This window comes from Delphinapterus leucas, chromosome 2 (genome assembly GCF_059928025.1).
Source record: "Delphinapterus leucas isolate spDelLeu-1000000601 "Yukka" chromosome 2, BTC_Dleu_Yukka2, whole genome shotgun sequence".
Lineage (NCBI taxonomy): Eukaryota > Metazoa > Chordata > Mammalia > Artiodactyla > Monodontidae > Delphinapterus > Delphinapterus leucas.
Window position 1 is genome coordinate 85,778,120 of NC_143130.1, and position 17,605 is coordinate 85,795,724.

At 40.6% G+C, this 17,605-nt stretch overlaps 1 protein-coding gene across 1 annotated transcript; it reads right to left on the bottom strand.

Annotated features, from left to right (window-relative positions):
• Positions 1–10,393: 10,393 nt before the first annotated feature.
• LOC149750190 (leucine-rich repeat-containing protein 37B-like) lies at positions 10,394–11,795 on the bottom strand. The gene is given in 2 exon segments (XM_089907229.1): positions 10,394–11,236; positions 11,239–11,795. Coding segments are annotated over 2 exon segments (834 nt in total). The 5' UTR covers positions 11,492–11,795; the 3' UTR covers positions 10,394–10,655.
• Positions 11,796–17,605: the final 5,810 nt, after the last annotated feature.

Below are 17,605 nucleotides of genomic sequence, written 5' to 3' on the forward strand. Positions count from 1 at the left end.
CCTCTCTGACTTTCATACTGCAGGCTGTCACTGAGGTGTCAGTGAATTGTGGGATCAGTTTAAAGGCCATGACCAGCAGGGAAACACAAAATACTCTTTTTGAATACAAATAGAAGAGAAAGACATCAGAGTGCGCAATAAGTTTGTTTCAGAAGCTACTTATGTCCATATAGTATGTGTATACTGAACTGTGACATAAAACATAGCTCACAGCCCAAGCACAGTGCGATCAGCAGAGAAGTCCTCAGTGGAAAGGGACACACTTCTTTTTGATAATCACTAGCAGTATGAACATGGGGCAAGATATTTTCCCTTTCTCCTTCTCCATTTCCTTATTATTAAAGGAAGAGACAAACTACTGTCTAACGTTTCTCCCAGTTAAAATTCTATGAGGTTAGGATAAAGGGAATAGAGAGTAGGGGCATAAAAAGCATAGGATGAGAAGCGAAATTTCCTTGCCAAATTGCAGAAGGGACTCATATGTTCTACCTTTTCTCAGCTTTGAATGAGGCCAGCCCCTACATCCCCAACCATGTGGCCTTCCCTACCCCGGAGCCTCCTAGAAGGCCTCTGGCCTGGCCTGATGCCTAGGAACCCGGCATCAGGCCAGCAGGAAAAGGTGCAACCAAAACCTCTCCCCGTCCACCCTCTTTCCTTAAAGGACTAGTGAAAGCAGATGAATCGGTGCCAGTCCTGTTCTAAGTCAGCTTGGGCTGGGGAGCTAATTCTGCTAATAAATAAATTAGGGTAAACCATTAGGGTAATTAAACATTCTTCCTGCCTTTGGTCAGGAAATTGAAATAGATGAGTTCTAAGTTCTCCTCTAGTTGTAAAATTCTGCTTTCAAAACCAATATTTACCTTCTGCTTCTTTTTTTATCTTCCTCTTTTGCAATTCTATGAGAATAAATCTGTTTTGAAAGAAAACGTGATCATGATTAGCCATTACAACTATTTCCAAATCCTTATTCATTCCTTTTTACTTTAAATCTTATCTACCCAGTGAGATGATAACGTTTTTAAGGAAAGGAATTCTACCCTGTTTAATAACCCTTTGACTCTTCCACAGTACCTAACATAGGGACTTGCATGCAGCAGGCGATATATTTTATTGACTGTTTTAGATGACGTTCAACACATAATTCCTAATAAAAACTCTTAGAAGTAGGAAAAGAAAATAAAAGTATCTAGCAGAAACCTAAGCATTGTTTTAAAGTCAAGACCAAGAGTAGGATGCCCATGATTACTGCTACTATTGATCACTGTGGAGGAGGTCTTAATCAGTACAATAAGAAAAACGAAGTACTGGAAAGGAAGAGACAAAAATATTTGCACGTGAAATGAGGAACGTAAAAAGACCAAAAGAATCAACCGAAATTTTATTGGAAGCAACATGAGTAAGATGGCTCCATACAAAATCAAGAGATCCACATATAAGCCTCAATAGCTTTCCCATATAACACAAATAACTAACTAAGAAACAGAAAAAACATCCCATTTACTATATCAATAGAAATGCATAACGTACCTAGGAATAAACTTAACCAAAAATTTGTAAGACCTATGTGATGAAAATATTAAAACTTTTCTGAAGGACATTAAGAAGATGTACTTACATGGCATGAGATACTATCCTCCTAGAAGGTTGTAAAGAGGTCAATTCTCTTCACAGTAACCTCCAAATTCAATGCAATCTATTTATAGCCAAAATAACTTTTAAGTAAAACCTGGCCAGCAGACATTTGGTAGAGAATATATGTAAGAATAGTTATGAAATGTATGAAAAAGAAGGTCAAAGACTAGGATCTTGCCCTACCAGATATAACATATGTTATAGAGCAACTGGAATTAAGCAGTGTGATATTGGTACTGGTACAGGACAAGATAACTGGATCACAGAATAGAGTCAAGATAAAGATAGTATATTAGGCCAGGGAAGAAAGACTAAACCATTCAGTGAAAGGTTTGAAAACAATTAGATCTTCATATAGGGGGAAAATGTTAGATCCCCTACCTCAACCACACAAAAAAACAAATACAACAAATTCTAGACAGATTATTAAAGTACTTGAAGAAAATATTATGGATTATTTTTACGTCATGAGGTGACAAAGGCCTGGCTAACAAAACCCACCGCACACGAGCCATGAGGAGAGGTCGGGCAGATATGGTGGCTGACTGTCAACACACATCCTACTCTTCACAGCCCTTGCCCCCTTTTTCCCCGGATTGTTTGTCTTCTTCTTGTTGACTTATAAAACTCTTGGGAGTTCCCTGGTGGTCCAGTGGTTAGGCCTTGTCTCTTTCACTGCTGTGGCCAGCCCGAGGTTCAATGCCTGGTCAGGGAATTAAGATCCCGCAAGCTGCACAGCATGGCCAAACCCCGCCACGCCCAAACAAACAAACAAACAAACAAAAGACTCATTATAGTAAAGAAATACTGACTTTCATTGAATTTCAGTGTTTCGAATCTTTCCAGTTTTTTTTGTCTCCAAGGAGACAAGAAAAAGAGTGGAGTAGGGAGCACAAGCTTTGCAGTCGGCTGAAGCTGGCTTCTGCTTTTGGTTTGGCCACTGGGGCCTTACATTGATCTCCTTCATCTATGAAGGAGGGATAGTAATATCATCCTTACAGGACTGTGGGCATTAAATCAGACAATATATGGAAAACTCTTCCTCTTACGCTTGGCATGAATCAGTGCTAAGCTGGTGTCACAGACAAGATGGTGGAATATATCAAAGGCTCTGCTTGTGGCATCAGGCTCTGAAGGCTCTTTCCCACCATAAGATTATAAAAATATTGCTTTTATTTTCTTCTAATACCTTTATGTGGTCTTTCTTCACATTTATGGAAATATGTTTATTTAAGATGAAAAATGGGGATCTGCTATTATTTACCCCCCAAATAGTTCGGCAGCTATTCTATCACCATTAATTCATTTTTTTTCACTGATTCGAATATTAAAACATGACATTTCAAAAGTCTTAAGAAAACATGGGTCTATTGCTGGACTCTAGGCTACTTCAAATAAATATTCGGCTGCATTATTCCTCACTGTGGAATTGACATAACGCCTCATCTCTCTTCCGTTGAACACCATTATCATCTACCACAGGAAGAGCACTGCATGACCCCTGTCCTCAAAAAGCTTATCATATAAGTGGGGAGAGGAAAAACTGGTTAGGACTCCTCGCTTTCACTGCCGAGGGTACAGGTTTAATCCCTACTTGGGGAACTAAGATCTCGCAGGCGAAATCAAAACAAAAGGAAACAAATGCAAGGTTAAACTACATAGAAGGTAAAAACAATAAAAAGGGGACTTTACAGAAATTGTAAAAAAGCAAAAGGACATATGCCAGCTGGAGATGTAGAGAGTACAGTCTGGGCAATGGCCAATGACTAGCAAGCTGACCCCATGCTAGTCCCCAGCCTCCGAGGCTCAGAAATCATCCTCTTCCGCACCAAGAGAGAACTCATGTCTTCGTGTTGTGGCGGTCTCACTTTATCAGTATCACAGGATTGATCAAAACTCAGAATGCCAAATTACTACTTGACAATGAGAAATACATCTGTTCTACACACAGGGCATCCGTGTCTGCACAATCAGTGAATTATTACCTTCTGTGGAGACAGGCCTCCGTGGCACACTCAAGCACAATCACACAATCGAAGGCTACTTGGTGAGAACAGAATTAGAAAAGGAATCAGCTGAATCGAGAATTTAATGGGAAGGCCTGAGGTAGCTGGATCCATCCAGCTCCTCAACAGGCACAGCCTGGCTGGTGGGCCTGACTCTTCAGTTATGCTGCCTAGGGTGCCATCTCTACTCTCGGGCAAGTGAGGATGGGCACTGCCCATGTTGGCCTCTCCTCACCTTTTCTATGCTTTCACTACTGACCAACCCTCCTGCAGATAGACACATTTCTCTTGAGAAGTTAGTACATCATGTCAGGTTTTATTCAAGTCTGATAGGCCAGGAAGGCATTGGTCCTTACACATCTCTGCTCAGCTCCACGATGTGCTAACCTTGATGTTTCTCTCCTGGGAGGCTGCCTTTTAAAAAACTGCTTACCACTTTTGTGAGTTCTGAGGGGAGGGGACTGCTTTGCTATGGCCCCTAAGAACTGGTGACAAACCTCACAGGACAAGGATCAGGAGGGCTGGAGTATTCAGGGAAGGCTTTATGAAGAAAGATATCTGAACTTGAGCTGCTTTGTGAGAGATTCATAGGACTTCCACAGGCAAAGCAAAGTAAAGGAATTTTCGTTGGGTAAAGGCACAAACAAAAGTAGGAATGGGTATGGTGTAACTAGCGTATAGTGAGGAGCTGCTTTGGCTGGAATGGGGGCCTGCCATTACAAGAGAAAAGGTCAATAAAGTAGGTTGGATTGGTACGGTAGAATCAAGATTGTCAGCTTATTAAAGTCACTCTTTTAATGTTAGCAACTGCCTGTTGGGAAAAGTAATAAACCATTATGTAACTGAGCAAAAGGTAAACAGGCTACCTCCAGGAATAGGCTACTATAAATATGACATACTTTAGGGTAGCCTGCTGCAGGATTTTACTTGCAGTGTTTTATTGGAACATATCTACACAATTCCTAATACACCGGAGAAGAAAGCTGCTAAGTAAACCTAAGGAATTGACGAGATCACACTTTTATCTTTTAGGCATGTCCTTTTAGCCCTCCCAGGGTGACTGATAGCTCCATGAGTATGGAGATCCTATATCTCTCATCACTTCAGCCAACAAGTAAAGAAATCAACAGTACAATGAGAGTGACTGGTGAGTACAACAAATCAGCATAGTTTTTTGTGTTGAAGAAATTTTACTATCATGTCAACTCTGGCCTTCTTATAAACTTCACTTGTCAAAATAGTCCAATGGCTTGTTACCATGGATCCAATTCCATAGAGATCTCCTGGGAGTGGAGTTCCTTTAAAAATCCTGTGGGGACTTCCCTGGTGGCACAGTGGTTAAGAATTCGCCTGCAAGTGAAGGGGACGCGGGTTTGATTCCTGGTCTGGGAAGGTCCCACATCCTGCGTAGCAACTAAGTCCGTGCACCACAATTCCTGAGCCCGCATGCCTAGAGCCCGTACTCCACAACAAGAGTAGCCACCACAATGAGAAGCCTGCGCACCGCAATGAAGACCCAACGCAGACCAAAAAAACAAACAAAAGCACAAACAAACAAACAAAAATCCTTGGAATATACTTTTCAGTAAAAGAACGAAGTGTATTCAGTCCTCATGATTAAAGAGAAGAATCAAGTAGTAGGAGGAGGAAAGGTGGCTTTGATTCTCAGTTTGTGGGTTCTGAATCTGAATTAATTATCGTCCTTACCTCAATGAGACAGAGAATTGTAACCAAAATCGTCACTACTACAGTTACAGATATTGCCAAGATGAGTTTGTTGTTATAGCCGTATCCTGGAACTTCTTTTGTGAGCTAAAAATAATAAATAACAGTTTTTTTAAAACAAGGAGATGGAAGGGATGAAAGCTAACTATTTTTAATCCTATTCTAAATGATAGTTAACTATTCTTAAAATACTATAAAACCCAATCCTTTCAGGCGAGTAGCTTCTATAAGAACAAGCCAAACTGAATGTTATTAATCTTATCATTAGCAATTTCTTCTACAATTTATTTATCTACACATTATTTATCTTGTGTTATGCCTTTTCTCGTCTACCCAAGGAATAGTGGCACACTCTCTAAACGAGCAAAGTGGGAGATCACTGTCTTAGCCAGTTTCATGGCTGAAGATAAGATACAGACTAGGAGCCCATGGTATTCCTGCTTGGGCACGTTAATGGCATGTCCTAAACTGAGTAAAAGTCCAGCTCCCATGTGTCAGGGGTTATCCTCACCTCACTTGACTCCTGCTCTTTCTGCTCACTCTGGGTTTCTGTGCTCTCACTGATATAGTTGTCAGTTTTCCACAGGTCCGTATGCCATTCCGCTTTGGAAACATTTACTTCTTGCTGCTTGCTGAGAAGTTTCATCAGGAGGCCTGTTCGAGACATGAGGTTGGCACAGGCCAGCTGCCCGTGTGTCTCTGAGCAGTCCATTTTCAAAGTCTGGATAACATGAGAAATGAGCCTTCGCATGTCATTGTTGGGGATGAGGGACCGTAGCTGCTGGTTTAGCTGAGTTTCAACTTCATCACCTGGGGATGTGAGCCCCGGGAAAGTGAAGCCTGTGGGCTCGGAGGATAATTCAGTGCCCGTGTTGTGGTACTCCCATTGTGTTTTGTTGGTGTGTTGAACAGTTGGCATACTGTTGTCTACAGCAACAGTAGAATGTGCAGTGAAGACGTTCCTATGGGTAGTGTTTCCAGGGCCGTTTCCTCCTGGCAGAGTAGAGTTTCCTCTAGAAATAATTTCATCAGAAACATTTTATGCAGTATTGTTTTCTGAAGTAGTGTGTTCTGTAGAGTGGTCTGAAAGAGAAAATAATGCTAGAAAAGGATTTTCCTGAGAAGTCACTTCTCTTGAAGGTGAAACAGTCTCTCGTGGAGGGGAATTTATGAGACTCCTCGCTACAGAGAACGGACAGCTTGCAAGCATCATTCTATTGAGTGAACTTTTCTTTCTGAACTTTCGACTCCTTTTGACTTTGGGTTTTCTGTGGACCCGATGAGACTGAGTTTTATGGAAGATGTATTTTTCACCAGAAGGTGAGATTAGTTCAGGAGCCTCAATATTTCTAACTCTAGCCTTTACAGCTTCTAAAACAAAAATAGTGTGGGATAAGTCTTTTGCTTTGCTTTTAACCTCAGATGGGGATTTTGGAGGGATGGAGGCAGAAGGCCTGCCCTTGAAGTACTGTTTCAGGGAAGAGGAGCCTGCTGCCTTGTGTTCCTTTATCAATGAAGACTCTGCATTGGACGACTTCCCCACCAGCTTCCTGGGCCTCTGCACCATGAGAAGCTGTTTCAGCTTTCTTGGGGATGGTCTCCTGAGCCTTCTTTCTTCGGCAGTGTTCGCCACAGATTGCTGGGCATTCTGTTTCCTCCTGACGCTCTCATCTCCCACTGCTTTGAGGTGCATTTTCTGTATGCCCCTTGGGCCCCTGAGGCCCCTGTTCACTCTCAGCAGGTGTTTCTCTGTAATCTCAATCTTTGCTAGGCTGTCTTTCTGTGGTTGGGCAGTTTCCAATTTCTTTTGAAAGATGCAGAGTTTAAACATGGTACTTAAATGGTTGGAACGCGTATGCGTGGCAGGTTTTTCTTCCTTTTTAACCTCATCAAATTTTCTGCATCTAAAAATTTTCCAGAAAGTGAAGTTTCTTCAATTTATTTTTATTAGTTGAATTGTTGGGTACAGGTTTAACAGAAGGGCTCCTTGTATTGATTTTGAAAATGCCCAGTGGCATATCTCCATCTTGTGTATTTGAAAAAAGAAGTTGAATGAATGGTGATAATGTTGATTCCACATCTCCTAGATTCCCCTCTGAGATAAAAGGCAGTATGTAATTCAGTGCACTGATAATATCACTTCTATTATTAAAGTCCAGCTGCTCATTCATGAAGCCTGACAAGCTGACAGCACTTTATCTGAGGATGCCCTCTCTGACTCAATAGTCAGCTCGCTGCTGTTCTTCTTCCAGGCTTGCAACACCTTCAACGATCCTTCTGCATTCCCTACAGATGTTTCTTCATCTGTCAAAAATAACTGTTTTTGATCATTGAAGACTGATGGGACAGCTTTTACTCAGTCCACAGCCAAATAAATTAGGAATCACTCAAACGTTTCAGTGCCACTTAGGAGAAAAAGGAACACACACGTAAGCCTATGACTGGCAACAACAAAATGTGAAAAAGATATCTCTTGAAAAAGTGGCTATCTACTCAGAAATTCTGTAGCGTGAAATATACTAACTATATTCAGGATTACTCCACTGGTTCCCAGGGGCCAGAACTGAAGAAAATCCAAGGCTGGAAGACAAATATTCCCCTACTCAGCTGGACTCTCTGCAGATCTACTGTGACTCCTCAAATTTATATACCCCATCCTGTCCCTCCTCAGAGGCAGAGAAGGGTGAGCCTTCCTCTATCCACCTCTTTAGTGTGCTTGTGTCCTTGCTACTATCACAGATGACCACGACAACAACCACCATTAACAGGTCGTCATCTGGACATTTCCTTCTCCACCCACCCACCGAGTCCTTTGCTCAGTCCCTGCTTCCATATATCCCAGCCCTCATAACAGAAGGCTCTATACAGAAAAAAATCACTATGTTCGCCTGAGCTCTTTGCTAAAATTTGGGCAGGGATCTGGGGTATAACAGATTTGCCCAATTGTAGGCCAACGTGGAATGTACAACAAATCAATGGAATAATACTTGAGGTCCAAAATGCAGAAGGGAAAAAGCAACTTCTGTCAGATGGCTACTTTGCTTTCATTTCATTTTACTTCTAATATTTCCAGCTTTACTTGGGGAACCATCCAAAGCTTCTGACTGTGTGAAGGTAATGTATACCATTGTGTAGCTGGGCTTTTATTCCTAAAGGATTAAAAGTATTTTTCCTGAGGGTCAAAGGAGGAGGGAAGGGTCATGAGAAAGGAGGAGCATGGGCTTGCAGAGAGCCCGAAACTGGGAGAGGAGATCGGGGCACTAGGGTCATAGCACTTAATAACTATGATCTTCTTTCTCCTCACCTGTAAAAGGAAATTAAAAATGCCTTTTCTGCCCACTTCTGGGGGAGAAGGGAGTAATACAACCAGTAAAAAAATTGTTTGGGGGAGTTCCCTGGTGGTCTAGTGGTTAGGACCTGGCACTTTCCCTGCTGTGGCCCGGGTTCAATCCCTGGCTGTGGAGCTAAGATCCCACAAGCTGTGTGTCACAGACAAAAGAAAATGTGTTGAAAAATCAGCAATATTGTCTTTATATAAGTAGCAAAGTGTTATTATTTATGATGTGCTCTAGATCACTGATAGAGACCTGTATTCAAGCTACGTGGGCATGAAAGCACATTTTGGAAGTCACCAAGTTAGTGCCAATAAATCAAATATATAGAAAAATAGTTGAAAGCCCCTGAGTGTTTTGTGGATAGAAAAGTTGAGATTCAGAGCAAGTTCAGAGCTGGACAGTCTAAGAATAAACTAGCTCTCCAATACATTAGAAGGGCTAGGTAGCAGCTTCCGGTTATGGAACCAGAAATCCCAGGCTCCAAATAGGACATAAAACAGCATCACTTGTACTCTTTATAAAATTGCAGAAACAAACAAAATAAACAAAAATATATTTACACCTGTCCTATAAGACAAATGGTACATGAGACCTTATGTATATAAAATCAGTTTACAAACTGTGATGCACTATATCAATAAGTTCTCATTTGCACAGAGCACAGCATAGGATATGAGGCCATTAATGTTAATTCCCTTCCCCCATCCATTCCTTTCTCTTGTCCCTTTATGTATGTGGATCAGTAACATTATTAAGCTAACAACGTAACTGAGCAACAATTAGCTTAATAAGGTAACCAAGACTCTGATTCTTACCAGGGTAGTTCTTAGAAACTTAGGGAGCTGGAACTCTGAATGAATTAATTAAAATAATGAAATTACATCATTAATTTTAATTTTAAATTAATTTTAAAAATTATCATCATTGATTAAAAACAAAATAAAATTAAAACCTTATTATCCCGCAGCTGAGACTCACCACAATGTGTGAAGTCTGTCAGGCATCCACTGTCAGAACACAGGTTGACTCTCTTACAGACAACCTCAATGGTATTTTTAAATTGGCAGAGGCAGCAGGCCATATGGCTAGGTAAGTTCCTATAAATGGAAACACAAATAATTAAATTCGTGGTAAAAGAGTTACTTGAGAAGGTAGAAGAGGTAGGCCAAGGCCACCACAGACCAGTGCAAAAAGGAGTTCTTGGGGCGTATGGACTGCAGAACTGGATAGGGGCCGGTTGGCCAATTGCTGCTCTTGACTGTTGTAAATAAATATAGAGGAGGAGAGAGGTGCCCAACAGAAGGATTAAGGTGGCAGTAGATATGGTATGCCTAGAAAAAAGGGAATAGGGATTAGAATTGGGTGACACTGATCTGTAGTTTAATTCAGAAGTACCTCCTTCCAACCCAAAAGCCTCACTTTGGGTTGAGAGTACACAGGAAGAAGGCACACTTCTAAGAAGAGTCTGAATAAGACCGCAACTTCTGGAATCCCTTTCTCAGTTCCCATTTGTGAGTAGTAATATATTAGAATTTATTCTAGTAATAAAAAAGTATCGTGTGGTTAAACAATAACAGAGATCGCATTGGCCAAATCTAGACAAAAGGAACATTCCAAAGAATAACATTATCATTATAATAAGGTATAACATAGTTAATTTAAAAAAAAGCACATGAGTTCATAGTGATACTCAAAATGAAATGTAGGGGAGCTCTTCTGTATAGAATAATGTCAGCTAATAAATGCAAAATGGATGATAGAATAAGAAAGTGTCATTTTGCAACTATCAGTGTAATAATTGATTCAGACAAAGATTATCATTGATGCACAGTTGGGTGAAGAGTTGTTTGAAAGTAGGATCTTCACTGATCCCAAAGTATCACCCCACATATGATTTATCAATTACCAAGGGGAAAAATAACTTTACAATGGAGAGATATGGAAGAAACCACCTTAATCAAGTGATCAAACTTAGCACTGGGCCATACTGCTGGGATGGAGAAATTTCAGCTTCCTCAGGGGGTTCTGTAGGTTCATCTGCTCTCCCCAAAAAATCCATAGGTAGGCACTCCTCAGGATAAATGGCATCCATACTCGGATCTAAATAATCACCCTGCAACTGTTGTTCTAGACCCTGAGTGTTTTTTTGAAATTGGCCTATACTTCCAACAATAGTCTTGTCAAGCCGTTGATGCTGAACTAGATCTTTCTTCAGGTTTGGGGGTGAAACAATAAACTTAACTGGTTTTGAGCTGTTACTACCTAGAGGTGAAACAAGTATTTCAAATGATTGGTGACCTTCAGCCTCATCTGGACCTATGTGTTTAGTCTTACTTTTGTGTCGAGAAGGGAGAACAAAGGGCTGATTCTGATCCCAGTCTTGCACTGGAACTGCCTCTGGGAGCTTTTGATGTTGGGTTTGCTTGTTATTCAGATCCTGATGTGGAACAGCAAACTGATCTGGCCCTGGGGGCAGCTCTCTAACCGAATCCGTGTCCAGGTATGGAACCTCAGTCTCAGTCAACTCCTGATGAGGCGGGCCAACATCTGGACTGGAGACAAGGACTTTAAGTAATTAAAGCCCACGGCTTCAGCCAGGGGTGTAAGGGCATGGGGCAATTTGGGAGGAGGGTCTGAGGCCTGTGAAGACCAAGCCTCTGTCAGCCGCGGGGGGTTGGGGGTCACCTGGACGGGGCCCAGGGCCCACTCCGGAGGCTGAACTGCCTGGACTAGACGCCACCATCCTTGCCATGTGAGGAAGAGCCGTGGCAACCAATGGCGCAGCCGGGACATAACATGCGGCGGCTCCAGGGGCAGTAACCCAGGCCAGTGAGGAGCCGGAGCCACATCCGAGCTGAACCGCTATGCCAGCGCCTACGCGACGGCTCATGTTAGCAACCGACCACCCCGCCCCTGCCTAACGTCCCTCCCGTTATTTATGACGTCTTTAGTTGCGCCACAGTTACTAGGCTCGTGCGGAGATCCAATCCGCGCCACCAGAGTGGGCCTTTTTCCCAGAGTCCCCAGGGCGCAAGCCATCCTTCCCCTTGCAAAGGCAACAATTACCTCCTGCTGGGCCCTCTTCCCAACCCTGCCCTGCCCACCCTGGCCCCAAACAATGAGGCGGAATTTGGGCTGCAGACCCAAGTGGCCCCAAACTCCAGCAGCCCAGGGGTGGAGTGGGGAGGGAAGGATGCAGAGCTTCCCGAGGAAACCAAAGGACCTGGCATTCTGGGAAATTCAAAAGTGCTAGCCCAGTTCTGGCAATCCGAACTCTTCCTCCACAAAGCTGAAGTCTGAGAGACATTCTTCCTCCCTTTGGCCACACGGCTGACAAGAAAATTAGCTGACCTGCAAAATGAGCACCAGTTAGGGTGGCGGGAAGGGAACACACCTTACAATTATTCGAAAATGTTGTCATTTCCTCCAAACTCTCAGAATTCATGTCTCATTATTCATACACCACTGTTATTAGGGGTCACCACTGAATCAGTGATGACTCCAGAACTTCTGAAGGAGGGGTTTGGGCAGGTGAGCAATTCATTCTGGGAAAGAGAGTCTAAAACCAAGTGAATGGCCCTTTACATTGGCATGGGAAGACTTCCCCCAACCCAACTTGTCCCAACAGAGCCATTAATCTAGAAAAAACTAGTGTCACTTTTCAGAGGTCTACCCTGTGTGCACATATGGAGAAGACACTTACAATGTTAAAGTCAGCATGATAAGTAATTTTCTTGAAATACTGTAACTAGTACGAAGTTTAATTTCTTCACAGTCCTTTTCATAATCCATTTAATTTTACTCCTTTTTAATCGTCTGGTACTCCTTTAACACCTAAACTCCAAGAGAGAAGGAGCTTCACCTTATTTCCAGTGCCTAGCACATGATGGTTTCTACATGGAACTGATTCCAAGATTGGCCTCATTTAGGAGTGGATCTGTTGTTATAATTAGGTTTCCAGAATCTTTAGTATCAATACGGAACCCTTTCCTCTAACATTTCATAGGAAGCTAGACTTCTTAAAGCCCAAACATGGATACGTTTCAAGTTCCCTTGACTGATTTAAATTGATTTAAAATAATTAGTTTGTACAGGAAAAAACTTTCAAATTTTTTACATTTTTCAGAACAGAACCACCTTTTCTTTCTCTACGTTTTTCCCTTCAAAACAAACTTTGCAACATTGGGGTGAGTTAAATAATCAGAAATCTAGCCAAAAATTAAGCTCTCAATGACATGAAACACATTGTTTGCTCCTTTTAAATAAAAATCCTATATGCAGTACATTAATGTTTTCTTTCAGAAATTACGTTGACAACTTAATCCCTAATTCGAGGTATCCATATAACTGTTTTACAGAAAGGTTCTTTGGCAAAATATTTAACACAAGATACATATGAGATGCTGCAATCTGGGTAATATACCTTACTTGAAAGGCATGAATAGTTTTTAAACAGTGTAGCATAATCACACTTAAGACCATAGTTACTTTGTTCCCAAGTCCCTGCAATTCTATTTGAGGGGAGTTCTAAAGGGCCTGTGTCTTCTCCTGTGTCCACAACCGTAGACGAACACTGGTGGCCCTCAATCCTGCTCTCGAAACTTCAAATAAGGGGCCAGAGACAAGGTCCGGGACTTGGAGAAGTACTAGAAATTCCCTGCCTCAAAACCAGTTTCAGAGTTTCACCTTTTCCTAAGGAAGACAGAACTGAGTAGATATGCTGAAGTCTTCCAAATCCTGCTGGTTGTTTTGAATTATGGCTACACTGGCTGTGTACCCCTTGAGCTTTTATCTCCACATACTTGAATTAAATCCTGTAGTTCCTCTTCGGTTCTAGCATCTGTGAAATCTTCACAGGGTCTATATGCCACAGCTGTTTTACCACTTTCTGTAATAAAGTTAACAAGGATCAATTGAGAAGTTTTCTTGTTCTAAAACTTCCTATATACAATGGTAGCACCGAATAATTAGACATTCTTTTGACTTCTAAAAGCAGAAAATAAGAGCATTTTCCTAGAAGTTCCCTCATCTGACACTTCAGTTTTTATTATAATTATTTGTGAAAACATATATAAGAAGTATCAACTTTGGTTCAAAAACTTTATGAACTTAGAAATAAGGACATAGAAATTAAAAGCTGTGGAAACAAAAATGTTCAATCACAATACAATTAAATAGGAAGACATTAGGTGGGGGTCAAAATGAGTTCAAACCTGGGAGAGATACCACTGGACTATAACAAATACTTCCTATTAGAAGCAAGGCAAGTGCCTACTCCTTGGGACCAAAATTCTACCAGATACAATGAACAAAGCTTTGGAGACAGAGACAGACAGACAGAGCATTTGAACACTCTACTGGCAGAAACTGGCCCATGTACCCTTTGGACAATACAGCTTGCCTCAAGGCAAGCTAGAGCCACCAGGCTTTTTGGTCTAAGGGGTTTTGTGTACATATAAGGAGTACCTTGGCATATTAGGCACAAACAACTCAGGCATTTAGTTTGGTTCTTAAAGGTTGTTACCCAGAGTTGACAGCGGATGGAGATTGTGCCTGATGACCAGGGAAGTCAAACTTCACTGGAAGGACTGCCCAGGCTGGAAGGCCAAGTCCAATCCAGGGTCAACTCTTACAAGCCAATAAGTTCGCTGACAACTTACCTAGGATTTCTCAGTCTCTCAGCCTGCAGGGCTGTGAAGCAGGGGAGCAATTCTGTTCCTGGAATCTACTAAGCATAAAGTTTCCTTTGGGCACAGCCTGTGACATTCTCACCGCTGTATAACTGGATAGGGAACACAATCAACGCTATTCAATAGCATGACCAGTTTCAAGGCTCACAAAAACTTAGCCGATTATTATATAAGAATCATATTCACCCAATATATCAGAAATAAACGCTTCAACAAGAAAACAATGGTAATAATAATAGTCAATATATTTTGTCTGCTTACTATGTTTCAGGCATAGTTCTAAGCTTTTTACATTCATCATCTCATTTACCCTTACAATATCCCCCATTTGGTGGTAAGCTGAATTACTAACCCTATATGCAGATAAAGAAATTGCAGCTTAGAGATATTAAATGCCTTCAAATGTCTCTGGCTAGAAAAACCTAAAATTGCAACAACAACAGCACCAAAATCTAAGAGACAATGTTAGGACTCAAACACAGGTGTCCAAGGCTTATAATTACTACCGTATTCTGTATGAGAAGCAAGCAATTGAGGAAGAACTGGATCAAACACTTTCTGTATGAACTGAGGCAAGTGATTCTACATCTAAACACTGGGGACAATAATATGTGCTGTCGTTCTTCTCATAAATGCCACAAAGAACAAATGTAAGACTGCTGCTGTGAATCTGGTGAATGAAAGAATATCTAATGTTTTAGATAACCATTATTTTCATCTGGTGAATGAAAGAATATCTAATGTTTTAGATAACCATTATTTTCATCCAATTAACTTTTCAAATAAGTTTATTTGCTCACTGAAACTGAAGCACTTCAACGACAATCAAAAAGGTCTTTCATAAAACCACAATCAGCAATTTCTGGAATGCATCTGTCATAGCTTTCTGAAGAGCGACTGAAACATAAAAATTAGGAAAAGAAACTTACTACAGGAAAAACCTCATTGGATAAGGCCAATATTCAACAAAGGCAGTAAATCAACCATGTACACAGCTAATAGGAAGGATGAAAGAACACACTAATAAAATCATCTATATTCACATTAAGAAGTTAAGGGACACACGAAACAAGTAGATGTAAAATACAAGGTCAAATTCAGTAACTGTGGGGGAGCAGAGTAACAATGCAGTGTTGTTAGTGTCCATGTGAAATTCAGAGCTCAGCAACTTAAATAATCAGACACACACACACACACACACAACTGAAAGAAATCCAAACATAATATTAAAGATAGTCCTCACATCACAGATGAAGGGAATAAAAGGGGAAGAAAGGAACACTGAAGTAATTAAAGAGGGATTCTAAAAATACCCAAGACAAATGAAAATGAACACACAATGATCCAAAATCTATGGGACACAGCCAACGCAGTTCACAGGGGGAAGTTATAGAGATACAAGCTTATTCTCAGGAAAGAAGAAAAATATCAAATAAACAACCTAACATTAAACCTGAAGGAATTAGAAAAAGAAGAAAAAACAAAACTCAAAGCTGTCAGAAAGAAAAAAATTAAGAAAACAATACCATATGCAATCACACCAAAAAGAATAAGATACCTAGGAACAAACACCCCTAAGCAGGTAAAAGACATGTACTCAGAAATCTACCAGCCATTGGTGAAAGAAGTTGAAGGCAACAGAAAAAGATGGGAAAATATAGCAGGTGCATAGACTGGAAGAATTAATACTGTTAAAATAACAATACTACCAAAGACAATCTACAGATTTAATGCAATCCCTATCAAAATAGCAAAGCATTTGCACAGAACTTGAAAAAGTAATTTTAAAATTTGTATAGAAACACAACGACCCCAAAGAGCCAAACAATCTTGAGAAAGAACAGAGCTGGAGGCATCACACACCTTGACTTCAGATTATACTGCAAAGCGACAGTAATCAAAGCGAATCGGACCGGAGCAAAAACTGACTCAAATATCACTGGAATAGAATAGATATCCCAGAAAGAAGCCCACACACTTATATTTAATTGATTTATGACAAAGCAGACAATATGGAGAAAAAACTGTCTCTTCAATAAGTGGTACTGGGAAAACTGGTCAGCTACATGGAAAAGAATAAAATTAGAGTAATTCAGCACACCATATATAAAATAAACGCAAAACTGAATAAAGACCTAAATGTAGGACCCTAAAACCCCTAGAGGAAAATACAGAACATTCTTCAACATAAATGGTAGCAACACTTTTAGGTTCAGTTTACAAAGGCAAATGAAACAAAAGCAAAAATAAACAAATGGGACTTCACTACACTTAAATGATTTTGCACAGCAAAGGAAATCAAAGACAAAATGAAAAGACAACCTCCTGAAGTAGAGACAATATTTGCACATAAGAGGTTAACACCAAAAAGATGACCAAGCAAGGGTTCATATCTAAACTACAGAAACAGCACATGCAACTCGATATCAGAACAACACACAAAATATTTTTATAAAAAATGTGAAGACCTAAATAGACATTTTTCCAAGGAAAAAATACAGATAGACAGCCAGAACTCACAAAGATGCTAAACATAGCTAATTGGCAATAAAATGCAAACCAAAACAATGAGATATATCACCTCAGGCTTGTCAGAATGGCTGTCATCAAAAAGGTCACAAATAACAAAGTTTAGTAAGGATGTGGGGAAAGGGAAGCTCTTGTACACTCTTGATGTGAATGTGAAGTAGTGCAGCTACTGTGGAAAGCAGAATGGAGGTTCCACAAAAAACTAAAACTAGAACTACCATAATATCCTGCAATTTCACTCTTGGGTATATAACAAGAAGACAAAAACACTATTTCAAAAACATAACTGCACACCAATGTTCATAACAGTGTTATTTGCCATAGCCAAGATATAGAGTCAAACTAAGTGTTCATCAATAGGTTAGGGGATAAAAAAGATTTTCTATGATGACTTCAGCAAAACATGAAATTTTGCCATTTGCAAGAACATGGATGGACCTGGAAGGTATTATGCTTAGTAAAATAAGCCGCAGAGAAAACAAGCCTGGTAGGTTATCACTTACACGTGGCATCTAAAAAACTGAATACAACAACAACAAAACAGACTCACAGATTAAAGAACAGGCTAGTGGTTACCAGCAGGGACAGACAGGGTGGAGGAGCAAAATAGTGGTAGAGATTCTGAGGAAGAATCCACTATGTATAAAATCAATAATCTACAGTGACGTACAGTATAGCATGGGGAATA